Genomic DNA, 12,102 nt, shown 5'->3' on the forward strand with positions numbered 1-12,102 from the left:
TCACATGCTACTCCTATATATTTATGTTATATTTAATATTCAGTGTCCATCAATTGAATGACAAGATGAAAGCTCAACTTAATTGCACCTTTAAAACGTGACTTAAAAGTTTAATTGGTAATTATTTATTCAGTAATGTGTACATTGCTAATTGCAATTTCTCTTGAAAACCAATGTTTATATCAAAATTTTTAAAATTAACAGTCACTTCTCCGGTAGTCTGGTGTTTCTTTATTTGATCGTGGTATCCAATGCGAAGATGATATCTTATGTGTTTTCGTGTTTCTTTATTTGATCGTGGTACTCAAGATTGCCTTTCTCCAAAGTATCCAATGTGAAGATGATATCTTATGTGTTTCCGCTTTCTCAGTAGGTTCATGTGATTATTATTATTTTTGGTGTTAATGTTTATATTTTTTTTATGGCCATCCATTATTTATTATCTAAACATTGATGTTTGAAAATCCGTAAGTGGCTAGTGTGGAAATTGCAAGGTATGTTGAGAATTTGGTTATCTAGTAAGCTTAGAGTCATTCTTGAGTCATTATCTTTACCATCTCAGGAAGAAGAAGAAGAAGAAAAGCCTATTGAATTGAAAAAGAACCCTAAAAAGTATTAGGATCCATGGGTCATTTTTTTTGCATCATGTAGCAAGATCACATGGTTAATTGATTATGCCACATGAAGAATTAGCCTTTGCCAATATTTAGGCTTATAACTAGGTGATTTTTTCTACTAATATTCTTATACCAATTTACCATGATAATTCTCTTTTAAATTAAAAGACAAGCATCCTTTTTTAGTGTTTCAACTTCATTTATAAAGAGTTTAGTGCTGATAATTAGTAGATTATATGAAATTTTGAAAATTGCACTAATATATTATTGTTGTAAGGCTCTACACTCCCAATGGAACTCATATAGTGAGTGGATAAAGAAATGATAAGTTTTTCAAATGGTGAAATAATTTTCATATGTGTGATATTGTGATCTAGATAAATAAAACCAAACTCTTCATTTATCATGTGTCTTAACTCTTTTATATCTCCAGTGTATTTTTTGTACAAATAAGAAGCATTTGTTAATCATGCATCATGTAATATGATCTCAAGCAAGCCTTCTCAGAGCTCAATGCATCCCAAACACCATCAGTTGCAATGATAAGCCTTCCTCCAACATTCGATAGCCATTGAAACAAAAAATTACCAGTCTAAATCAAACAGACACATTGTGACCAGGTATGTTTTTCCTCCAGTAAATGGATAAAATCCATTCCCTGCCACTGCAACAATAATACACCATATATCACCTTCCCATTAAAATTGAGAATGAGCTGCAAGTAAACTGTGAGAACGCGGATGCCTCATAAGCATGGAGTTAAGTTTGATCCCTGAGCTTTGCTACAATCCTCAATTGTAGAAATATTGAAATTTTTAAGAAGACTCTGGCCATTTCATAAGCCGCTGAGTTGACAGCAGAGTTTGTCTATTGCTGAGTCCCAATCATAGAGATGTCTATATGAGTTATGTCAATGTCTAAGTAGAGCTGTTGAATATGGAATGTGGGTGTTAGTCCTCATCTCTGTTCGACTTATGTCAAAGCAAGGATGCTACATAGGAAGAAAGAATTGGTTAATCGGTTGTGGATGATGGCATTTTTTCTAGAAAATGCAATACCTCCATCATTGATGGTCTCTTTTGAGGGGAAGCAGAATCACAATTCAATGCAATCCCCACAGACACTGAGATTTCAACCCTTCCTTCAACCTCTGGTCGAAGAGTAGGATCTATGATGCGCAAAAGGCGATGCTTATCATCAACAAAGTTTTGACCCCATGCTGCAAAATCCTGATCTGAAGGCCAGCATGCACAGAAATGCCCTCACTAGGTGTGATGTCAGTTTGACAGACAGCACAAGCGAACAATCTTGATACTGTCTGCACCGTATATTCCGAGCCCAGCGTGCAATGTCAAATACTCAATTATTAGCATGACAGACTTGCAACAAGATGCATTCTACAATATTCTCTACAGCTAGTTTTTATTTCAGTACATCACATGGAAAAGCAAGGATTTAATCCTTCGTAGCTGAGACAAATATATACAAGGCCATAACAGAAAAAGGCCTCCTTTGGACTTCTCTTACCTTAGTATAAATAACAAACCAAATCCTAAAAGGAAGGAAACACCATTCTATATTAAATGCCTAGAACCCAAAAAACACATAAAAAATAGATTAATGCTTTTACTAAGGCTGAACCGAGTATAAACTAAATCTGTTAACAGGAAAAAGATTATTTAAAAAAAAACTAGATTGAAAAATTGAAAATTCAAAAGTGCCAAAATATAAGCAGGGATTACCCATGCATAGCCACAATTCAAATTTGCAACACAATTATCCAATTTTAATAAAAATTTGTAAACATAGATTGTCCACATTCAAGGAGCAGCAACTCAGATACAATTTATCATGCTTTGTTCTTAATCCAATGATAAGTCTGAGTTTACAAAACATAATCTATTGCAAGGATGCTAAGCTGGAAATGGCTATCTACCTTTCAGCGAGCATTGCTGACCCCTCCTCAAAGATTTCCTGGACAATGTCTATATTTTTCTGCTTTTCAACTGACTTGGACGATGAATCAGTGGATTTCCTTCTGAAAAAATTCTTAAATTTGCCTTCCTTCTTAACTGGAGCTGGTGGTGCGGATTTCTCAGGTGGGATCAAATCCAGTACAATGCATGTAGTGTCGTCAACAAAATGCGATGCTTGTCATCAACAAAGTTTTGACCCCATACTGCAAAATCCTTATCTGAAGGCCAGCATGCACAGAAATTCCCTCACTAGGTGTGATGTCAGTTTGACAGATAGCACAAGCAAAAAATCATGATACTGTCTGCACCGTATATTCCGAGCCCAGCCTGCAATGTCAAATACGCAATTATTAGCATGACGGACTTGCAACAAGATGCATTCTACAATATTCTCTACAGCTAGTTTTTATTTCAGTACATCACATGGAAAAGTAAGGATTTAATCCTTCGTAGCTGAGACAAAGATATACAAGGCCATAACAGAAAAAGGCCTCCTTTGGACTTCTCTTACCTCAGTATAAATAACATACCAAATCCTAAAAGGAAGGAAACACCATTCTATATTAAATGCCTAGAACCCAAAAAACACATAAGAAATAGATTAATGCTTTTACTAAGGCTGAACCGAGTATAAACTAAATCTGTTAACAGGAAAAAGATTATTTAAAAAAAAACCAGATTGAAAAATTGAAAATTCAAAAATGCCAAAATATAAGCAGGCATTACCCATGCATAGCCACAATTCAAATTTGCAACACAATTATCCAATTTTAATAAAAATTTGTAAACATAGATTGTCCACATTCAAGGAGCAACAACTCAGATACAATTTATCATGCTTTGTTCTGAATCCAATGATAAGTCTGTGTTTACAAAACATAATCTACTGCAAGGATGCTAAGCTGGAAATGGCTATCTAAAAGAAAACTTCCTAATTTCCAACAAAGTTCACTCATGGGTGATGCATACAAAACTATTCTTTTTAACTTGATAACCAATAGTAGAAACCTAAAAGAAAACTTCATAATTTCCAACAAATTTCACTCATGGGTGATGTATACACTAATAGCAGATACACTACAAGAATGATAGAATCTGATACAAACTCCAACACAACCAACATAGTTTTCACTTCACACCACCAATAATTGTGACAAATACCAATCCACCAATAAAGGACCTACAAAGGAATTGCAGAATTTTTTAAATAGTAGTTTTAATCATACCAGAAACAAATAACACAAAACTATTCTTTTTAACCTGATAACCAATAGCAGAAACCTAAAACAGAACTTCGTAATTTCCAACAAAGTTCACTCATAGGTGATGCATACATTAATAGCAGATACACTACAAGAATGATAGAATCTGATATAAACTCCAACACAATCAACATAGTTTTCACTTCACACCACCCAATAATTGTGACAAATACCAAAAATATGAATAGATTTTGGCCCACATTTTCAACCCTATTCACCAATAGCACATATATGTCAAAGGTTGCAATCAACACCTTTAGATCAAACTGCTAATGGTACCTATCACAAAGCACCACGCAGGTTAGTGGTAGAGAAAACACTTGTTTAAAGGGCAAGTTTTCAATTCAATTCCTAGCCTGTCAATTTTTTACCAAAGTGTGTTAAAGGGGATAACAGGGTGGGTTTCAGAGGTAGAAATCCGCAACTTTATATTGAACCTTAAGGGTGCCTGTCATGAAGGGGCATCTATCTCATTGATAGAGCAGCTAATTGCTTGAGGACAGATCTTAGGTTCAATTCCTATAGCTTGTCTAGTTTTCAACAATATATAACTATATACAGACACACCACAACCATGAAAAATTCATAGAAATTTCAACATACAAATAGTATGATCGTCTACCCAACTTGTCAAAAACATATACATTTAGAAAACACAAACCAATATAAAATACCTAGAAAGATCATAACTTTCAAGTTTCAACCCAATTCGAAAAACTAGCGATTTCCAGCTTGACCACCATTAACAAAGACCCAATAATCTCATAATTTTGAAGTAAATTCACCATTTAGAGATAAATTAATGAAGCAAATATTCCAAAGAAAAATGTCATAATTATCAACTCAGTTGTAGACAGCAGGCACCAACAGAATTGCTGATGAATCAGAGCCAGTACTGCAGATATGTTAGCAGTCTACACAAAATAGATAACAATGGACACATATACTCAGGTAAATTGAGAGCTCTAATGGAAGCAAAATAGACTATGCTTGAGAGCCCCAAAGCAGGCAGATCTGGTGTTCAACCAAACACCACCCCAGCGTAATAACATCCTCAATCTGGCAATAAATTGTGATTATGGATGAGTAATCTAGTCATAATTTTCATTCTATGCTTTACGCCTGAAAATTCTCTGAGGTTTGCCACTTTCTTGCTTTGGTTTGAACCTAAGTCACATGGTTTGGGGTTCAAGTTCAGGTTCAATAATTATTAGGTTTGATTCGAGTTTGAATTTCTTGATGAGGTTCGCTATATAGCACAAGATAGTAAGAAATGAACATCAATAAACATAAAAAATGCTATCATGGACTTCGAAACTGCAAGAATGAACTACAAGTGTGAGCTGTGACATCAAATTATGAGCTTGAACCATGGAATTGGTCAATGACCCAGAGGTTCAATGAGGTTTGCCAAACCCCAAAAGAAAATTTAGGTTTGCCGAATTTTGGATGGACTACAAGTGTGAGCTGCGACATGATGTTATGAGCTTGAACCATGGAAATGGTAATGACCCAGAGGTTCGATGAGGTTTGCTAAACCTCAAAAAAAAAATTCAGGTTTGCTGAATTTTGAACCTCAAAGTTGAAGTTCGGTGAACCTTGTGACATAGGTCTGAACTATTTTTGAATTGGCACTTGGGAGATTGTGGCAGGTTAAGGGAAGGAAAGGAGGCCCAAGGGCAGAGCCTCCAAATGCTCCATAGCAGACCTATAGACTCGGAAAGGCTCTTGAACAAGGGTTGCAGAGATGATTAAGATGGGATTGAGCCAGGGGGGGACGCCCACCCTGGTTACTAGAGAAGGATAGACTTGGAATGAGAAGACAATCGCATTTTGTAGACAGTCCATCCAAGCAGAGGATCCACAAATCGCTGGCTAGAATTGTGGGGAGCCTTATGAATGGAACGGTGGAGAAAATGGCTTTCAAATCTAATCTTAGAGAAATAATGTGGGAAATCAAGAAGGAAGCCATGGCAAAGCTCCAAGAGATGATGTGGAATGGTAACTAATTGAGATGAGCTACAGACGTCGAGGGAACAATGGAACACTGATATGAGTTGGAACCACTTCATGCATTCAACTCGAGACCACGCTGTTACAGAGATGGTTATCATAGAAATGAAGTTGGAATCGAGACAAACTGCAAACATCAAGAGGAGAATGGAACATTGATTTGAGTTGGAACCACTTAATGCGTTCAACTCGAGAAAACACTGTGACAGAGATGGTTATCATAGAGATGAAGTTGGAATCGAAACAAACTGCAGACATCAAGAGGAGAATGAAACACTGATGAGAGTTGGAACCACTTCATGCGTTCAACCTGAGACCAGGCTGTGACAGAGACAGGTATTGGAAAGATGTTGGATATTTCCAACCAGAAGAGGATAATTGACCAGGTGGGAACACTTCTACAAGCAAAACCCATACCTGGGTGTTCTGCACTTCCCTTAGTTCGGACAACAATGACAAACTCTGGCAACCAGAACAAAGGCACTCCTCCAAAGAGTTTCAACGAGCATTGCTGACCCCTCCTCAAATATTTCCTGGACAATGTCTATATCTAAAGCCATCACTTCATCTACACTTGGAATTCGGCACAGCACCCAATCATCAAGCTGGACCATATCTGTAATGTAAAGGTTGCATTCATTATCATCATGCAGTTTACTGATTAATTGTATATGTTAGTGTGCCAGAATTATTGCATATGATATTTCCAAATCAACTTTTATATGGTCATATTGTATCTCTGTATCAGCGGTATCACAAAAGTCTGAGTTGAATTTGAATTGAGATTGTTGCCAATTTGAATAATATTAGAGACTGCAAGTTAAATTATTAAATTTGCCTTCCTTCTTAACTGGAGCTGGTGGTGCGGATTTCTCAGGTGGGATCAAATCCACTACAATGCATATAGTGTCGTCCCTAAGTCCTCTTATCCTCAAAGCCTCCTATAGCTAAATCGGTTAGGCTATGATAGAAAATAAACTTAAAGATGGTGACATTGATCGCTTATCCTTGTCAACAGTATTTGTACCTTAACAATTTGTTTTGCAGCAAGTTCTGCTGGCAAGCCTCGGCAACAATTTGCAGCCTTCTCAGAGCTCAATGCATCCCAAACACCATCAGTTGCAATGATAAGCCTTCCTCCAGCATTCGATAGCTATTGAAACAAAAAATTATCAGTCTAAATCAGACAGACACATTGTGACCAGGTATTTTTTTCCTCCAGTAAATGGATAAAATCGGTAAAGGATTAAAAGGGAAAAACAAAACAGGAAGAACAGAAAAAACGAAGATCTATATATGTACTCTCTTTTTATTTATACAAGATCGCGTATTTGTTAGCTAGAGCTATTTCAAACAATTGATCTCCCTTCAGTCCATAGGATTACAATTTTTTTTTGAAATCCTAGATAGCTATTTCAGACAATTGATCTACCTCCTGTCCTGATTGAAGCTCCCTTCATGAGTCTCCACTATGTTCTTCTAGAACACCGTCCATCTTTCTAGTACCAACAGTACTGGGTGTTCTGCGCAAGGAACTTTTGTGCAAGTCATGGAGATGAAGTCGGTGGCAGAATGCAGTCGCCACATGCCTTTCTTCTTGAACTTGTTTTTATTTATTGAGATGTGGCAAACATGTTTACTCTCTACTCTGGGTGTAACATTCAAATTAAAAGCCTTTGGCTAAGCTGCGGTATTCTGTTTTGCCAAAGTTGCCCAGGACTTCCACCTAACCCTATTGGCTAAGCTGGGGTATTCTGTTTTGCCAAACTTGCCAAAGACTTGCACCTTACCCCAACTGCAAGGAATGGTGTACCCAACGGTGCACTTACATGGTCAAAACAGTCCACGAGGGCAAAAAATATCTCTGATGATTTGAACCTTGGTAGAGGAATATCACCACCCCATCTTAACCACCAATCCAAAATCCGTTAAAACAGTCAACACATACTTCAATAGCCTCCTTGATTCACATATATACAAGCCACATGACTCCTGATCTTCATAATTGTCTATGGCATGTGTGGTTTAAAACTGGTTTCAGCACGTTCCCTTTCTCATGTCTCAGCCATCTCCTACAACAAAAGCATGTACTGTCTTATTGACCTGAATCCAGCTACAACCTGGCATCTTTTTTATACCTTTGTCTTTCATAACTTTTCGCACTTTTTCAGCATCATTCCATCTACCGGCCTCTCTGTAGATGTTTGATAATACCACATAGTGGGAGGCAGTTTCAGGGTCACACTCAATAACACGTTCTGCTGCATATTCTCCAAGCTTTATGTTCTTATGGATTCTACAAGCACTGAGAAAAGTTCCCCACAAAGCAGCTTCGGGTTTGGTCGGCATTTTATTGATGAAGTTTAGAGCTTCATTAAGCTTCCCAGAACGACCAAGGAGATCAACCATGCAACAATAGTGCTCAACTCTAGGCATAATTTGATAATCTCGACTCATGCAATGAAAGTAATGCCACCCATCATCCACTAGCCCCGCATGGCAGCAAGCAAACAAAACACCAACAAAGGTAACATGGTCAGGCTTCATGCCAAGATCTTGCATCTGCTCAAACATGCACAGGGCCTCCTTCTCGTAACCATGCAGAGCATACCCAACAATCATTGCCGTCTAGGCGACCACATCTTGTAAATGCAATTTGTCAAAGAATTTGTGAGCGTCCTCTATGCTACCAGATTTAGCATACATGTCTACCAAGGCACTTCTCACATAGACATCAGACTGGAGCCCTTTCCTAATAATGTCTTCATGGACCTGTCTGCCATGCTCCAAAGCCACAAGATTGGTACACGAAGGGAGTACGCTGGCGAAGGTGAATTCATCTGGTCCAACGCCAACCTGTTGCATCTCACAAAATAGACTCAATGCCTCTTCATGATTTCCATTCTCTGCATACCCTGTGATCATAGTATTCCATGAAACAACATTTCGTGCAGGCATTTCGCGAAACACTTTGCGTGCATCCCGCAAATACCCACATTTAATATACATATCTATCAGAGCACTGCCCACAAAGACATCAGACAGAAACCCACTTCTAATGATATTGGTTTGGATCTGCTTACCGTGTTCCAGAACTGCCATGCTAGCACATGCCGGAAGAACACTGGCGACCGTGAACTCATCTGGTCTGATACCGGATCGCTGCATTCGATAAAACAATCCCAGAGCCTCGTCATCATGCTCGTATTTGGAGTAAGCTGCGATCATTGTTGTCCACGAGACCACATTTGGTTGCGGTAACTCTTCTAGAACTCGGCGCGCATGCACCAGACTCCCGCACTTGGCATACGCAATCAGAATTTTGGTGTCCAAGAATTTATTGAGCTTAAATCCAGTTAATATGATGTGGGCATGGACGAGTTTGGCTTGGGGTAAGAAATTCGTACTGCGACAGACCTGCAAGAGGGAAGCATAAGTATGGGAGTCTGGCTGAAATTTTCGGGTATCCATGGGAGGTAGAGGATGGAGCGCTTCTTTCAAACGCCCCTGTTGGGACATTGAACACAGGAAAATTTCCTATTGCCGGGCATCCTATTCCCAAGGTTATACTTTGGTAGGACGAACCAGCAAGTTTAAACAGAGAGGCAGTGAGATTAACAGGAGCTTGCGGAATGCCACAGTCTTTAAAAACTGTGCCACTGGCGATTTTCATACTGTTTTGATTGTAACCCAAAACCCTGTAGATCACGTTGTTGATTGTGAGATAGGGCGTGGTGGATTGACAGTAGATTTGAAACCCACGGTGGCCGCATCCTGATTTTGCTCTGCCGAAGGCATACAATATGTTATCCATTGGGTTGGGAGACAAAAGGACAGTGTGAGGATCAACGATCCAACTTCATTCAATCGTCTAACACCACAAATCTACGGTCAACAATAGGACACTGCATCGGCTGGGGTAATTTATTTCAAAGGGAAACGCCTTACGACATAATTATTCTGGTAGCGTTGCAATCTTCATTCAACGCAAGGAACGCAATCTTCATTAAACGCAAGTTTCCTTTGTCTTTGTTAATAATTTTGATTATGCATATTAAAAACAAGATATTATATATATATATATATATATATATATATAATTTTTTTCTATGTTGTTTATGGATTTTAGAGATTGGTGACCATTACGTTCACAAAATATTTGTATCACACAAATCCACTCGAAGGGATCATTTCCTGCTGGTTCAACTATGAAGCTTGATCTCTAGAGTGTCAAAAAACTGAACTTGTAACCTCTCCACAACAAAAGTGCTTCAACTACGAAGACTCGACCAATGGAACTAACCCTCAAAGTTTTTTCTTCTTTATTATTAATCAATATTATCTCTATAAATTGATACCCACAATCTGCGTATTTTCAGTGTTCTTATTAAAAACTTGAGAGAGGATAATCTTAAAATGTTGATATGTACTATGTGCCTTGCTTCAACACATCAATCATTGTAATTATGCATGAGCTTGTTAAAAGGAATGTTGACCTACTTTATGGAGGGAGGTTGGTCCCCTCCTCTACCTCCAACTTTCCCTTTGGATATTGGACATCTCAATTAAGATCTTTAACCTTTGTCACACCCTTTTTGGATTTTTATTGATTTTATTTTAAAAATTATTATCTCTTTCGGTGGTAGGATATAATGCAATGAATATTGCATTGAACTTGAATTAATCAACTTTTGACCAAAACTTAAACAAACAATTTGCAATGCAACATTATAAAACATAAATAGTTTATTTTTTTAAATATTGTAAATTTATTTGCTTAGATTCTGATTGGCTCACAGGGATGAGGTCTTATCTTGCAATCATGGTTTGCGCCACTAGACTGTGCGTTTGCAGGTATGTAATGTATGATGGATGTGAGGGTTTGTCCTACATGACTCTATTATTGATGCAATCTGCCGCCAATGCTCCTGATCGCGAAGTTCAAGAAAGTCGTGGCAAAATAACACAACGTTTTGGCATAATAAGTAATCATGATAGTTTCCCAAAAAGATGTCATCGACTTTGGACCAAAATTATTATATTTAATGTTATATCTAATTACATAGTTCATTCTTTTATGGTGTCCTTACCCTCGCAACCCTGTTACTTCCAATTTAATTTACCCTTACCTACCATATAATGATTTCATCATAGTTTAGTCCTTTATGGTGTCCTTACCCTCATTGTGGCCCCACTATGGAAATTTAGAGGTAGGAACCGACTATGACGTCGAAGATCGGCCTTGTCTCTTCCTTGTGGCCTCAGCTATGCACCTCAACTCCTATGAAACCCGACTACGCTAGCTAATCTTAGCACTTGACTATGGAGGTCAGTCCAACTATGAGGTCGAGGTTGGAACAAATTCAAGAAAAGTCTAATTGGCACGTGTTCACTATACAATCTTCTGCATCGCAATTCTCAATTTGCGACCCAGGTGCCTTGTGCTCTTTGCTTTCATCATCAATTCCTAGATTCTCTTATTTTCTTCATTCATGTGAACCTCCTCAATTTCATTCAGGAGAAAAATGTATGTTATATATTTAGGAATTAATTTCTTCTCCACCATTTCCTTAAAGAATTGGAAAGCTCGTTCAAATTTCCTAGCTTTACAGAGGCCATGCACCAACAGAGTATAGGTTCCAAGATCAGGACTAAAATCCTTCATATGCTTATCATCTACCAGTTATGAAAGTATCTTCATCCTCTTTAGTTTACAACAGATTTTTAGCAGTGGGTTGTATGTTTGAAGGTCAGGCTTGCAGTTGGCCTCCTCCATTTCATGAAAGATCTTGAAGGCCTTATTTCTTGCAAATTCTCACATACACACATAGATCAATGTATTGTATGTTGTGATATTTGGTGCAAAACCATGATTTGCCTTCTCCTAAAAGATATCATGAGTACTCTCCAGTTGGCCCGCTTTCCCAATAATAAAAATTAATGAGTTGTAGAAAGCAACATCAGGGGTGCATCTAGTTGCCTTCATTCTATCATAAATCCTGAAAGCTTCTTGTGTTTCCTTGGCTTTTCCCAAAGCATGCATTACAACAGTATATGTTATCACATTGGGGGTAGCCTCACTTTTGTATTTCATTGAGAAGCTCATCCACCTTACGAAAATCCCTTTGAAGGCAATAAGCTTCAACCAAAATAGTGTATGTGATCACACAAGGATCAAACCCATGTCTCCTTATTTCCACCATGGTCCTTGAGTGGGACCCGTGAAGTCTTCGA

At 38.0% G+C, this 12,102-nt stretch overlaps 1 protein-coding gene across 4 annotated transcripts; it reads right to left on the bottom strand.

Moving 5' to 3' along the window:
* Positions 1 to 2,640: 2,640 nt before the first annotated feature.
* Positions 2,641 to 9,726, bottom strand: LOC149251548 (putative pentatricopeptide repeat-containing protein At3g13770, mitochondrial). Of its 4 annotated transcripts, none has more exons than XM_089459501.1 (3): positions 8,952 to 9,207; positions 6,896 to 7,021; positions 2,641 to 2,920 (listed from the first exon to the last, which is right to left on the bottom strand). In XM_089459501.1, the coding sequence occupies exons 1-3, from the start codon at positions 9,066 to 9,068 to the stop codon at positions 2,855 to 2,857; spliced, it is 309 nt and encodes a 102-aa protein (XP_089315627.1). In that variant the 5' UTR covers positions 9,069 to 9,207; the 3' UTR covers positions 2,641 to 2,854. The 4 variants fall into 4 exon arrangements, with proteins under 4 accessions (XP_089315627.1, XP_089315626.1, XP_089315625.1 ...); XM_089459499.1 differs by lacking the exon at positions 2,641 to 2,920 and adding an exon at positions 7,301 to 8,783 and having other exon boundaries at positions 6,926 to 7,021; positions 8,952 to 9,726; XM_089459500.1 differs by lacking the exon at positions 6,896 to 7,021 and having other exon boundaries at positions 8,952 to 9,719.
* Positions 9,727 to 12,102: the final 2,376 nt, after the last annotated feature.

The sequence above is a fragment of the Pinus tabuliformis genome, chromosome 7 (genome assembly GCF_031772625.1).
Source record: "Pinus tabuliformis cultivar Carrire ecotype Pingquan chromosome 7, CPIR1, whole genome shotgun sequence".
NCBI lineage: Eukaryota > Viridiplantae > Streptophyta > Pinopsida > Pinales > Pinaceae > Pinus > Pinus tabuliformis.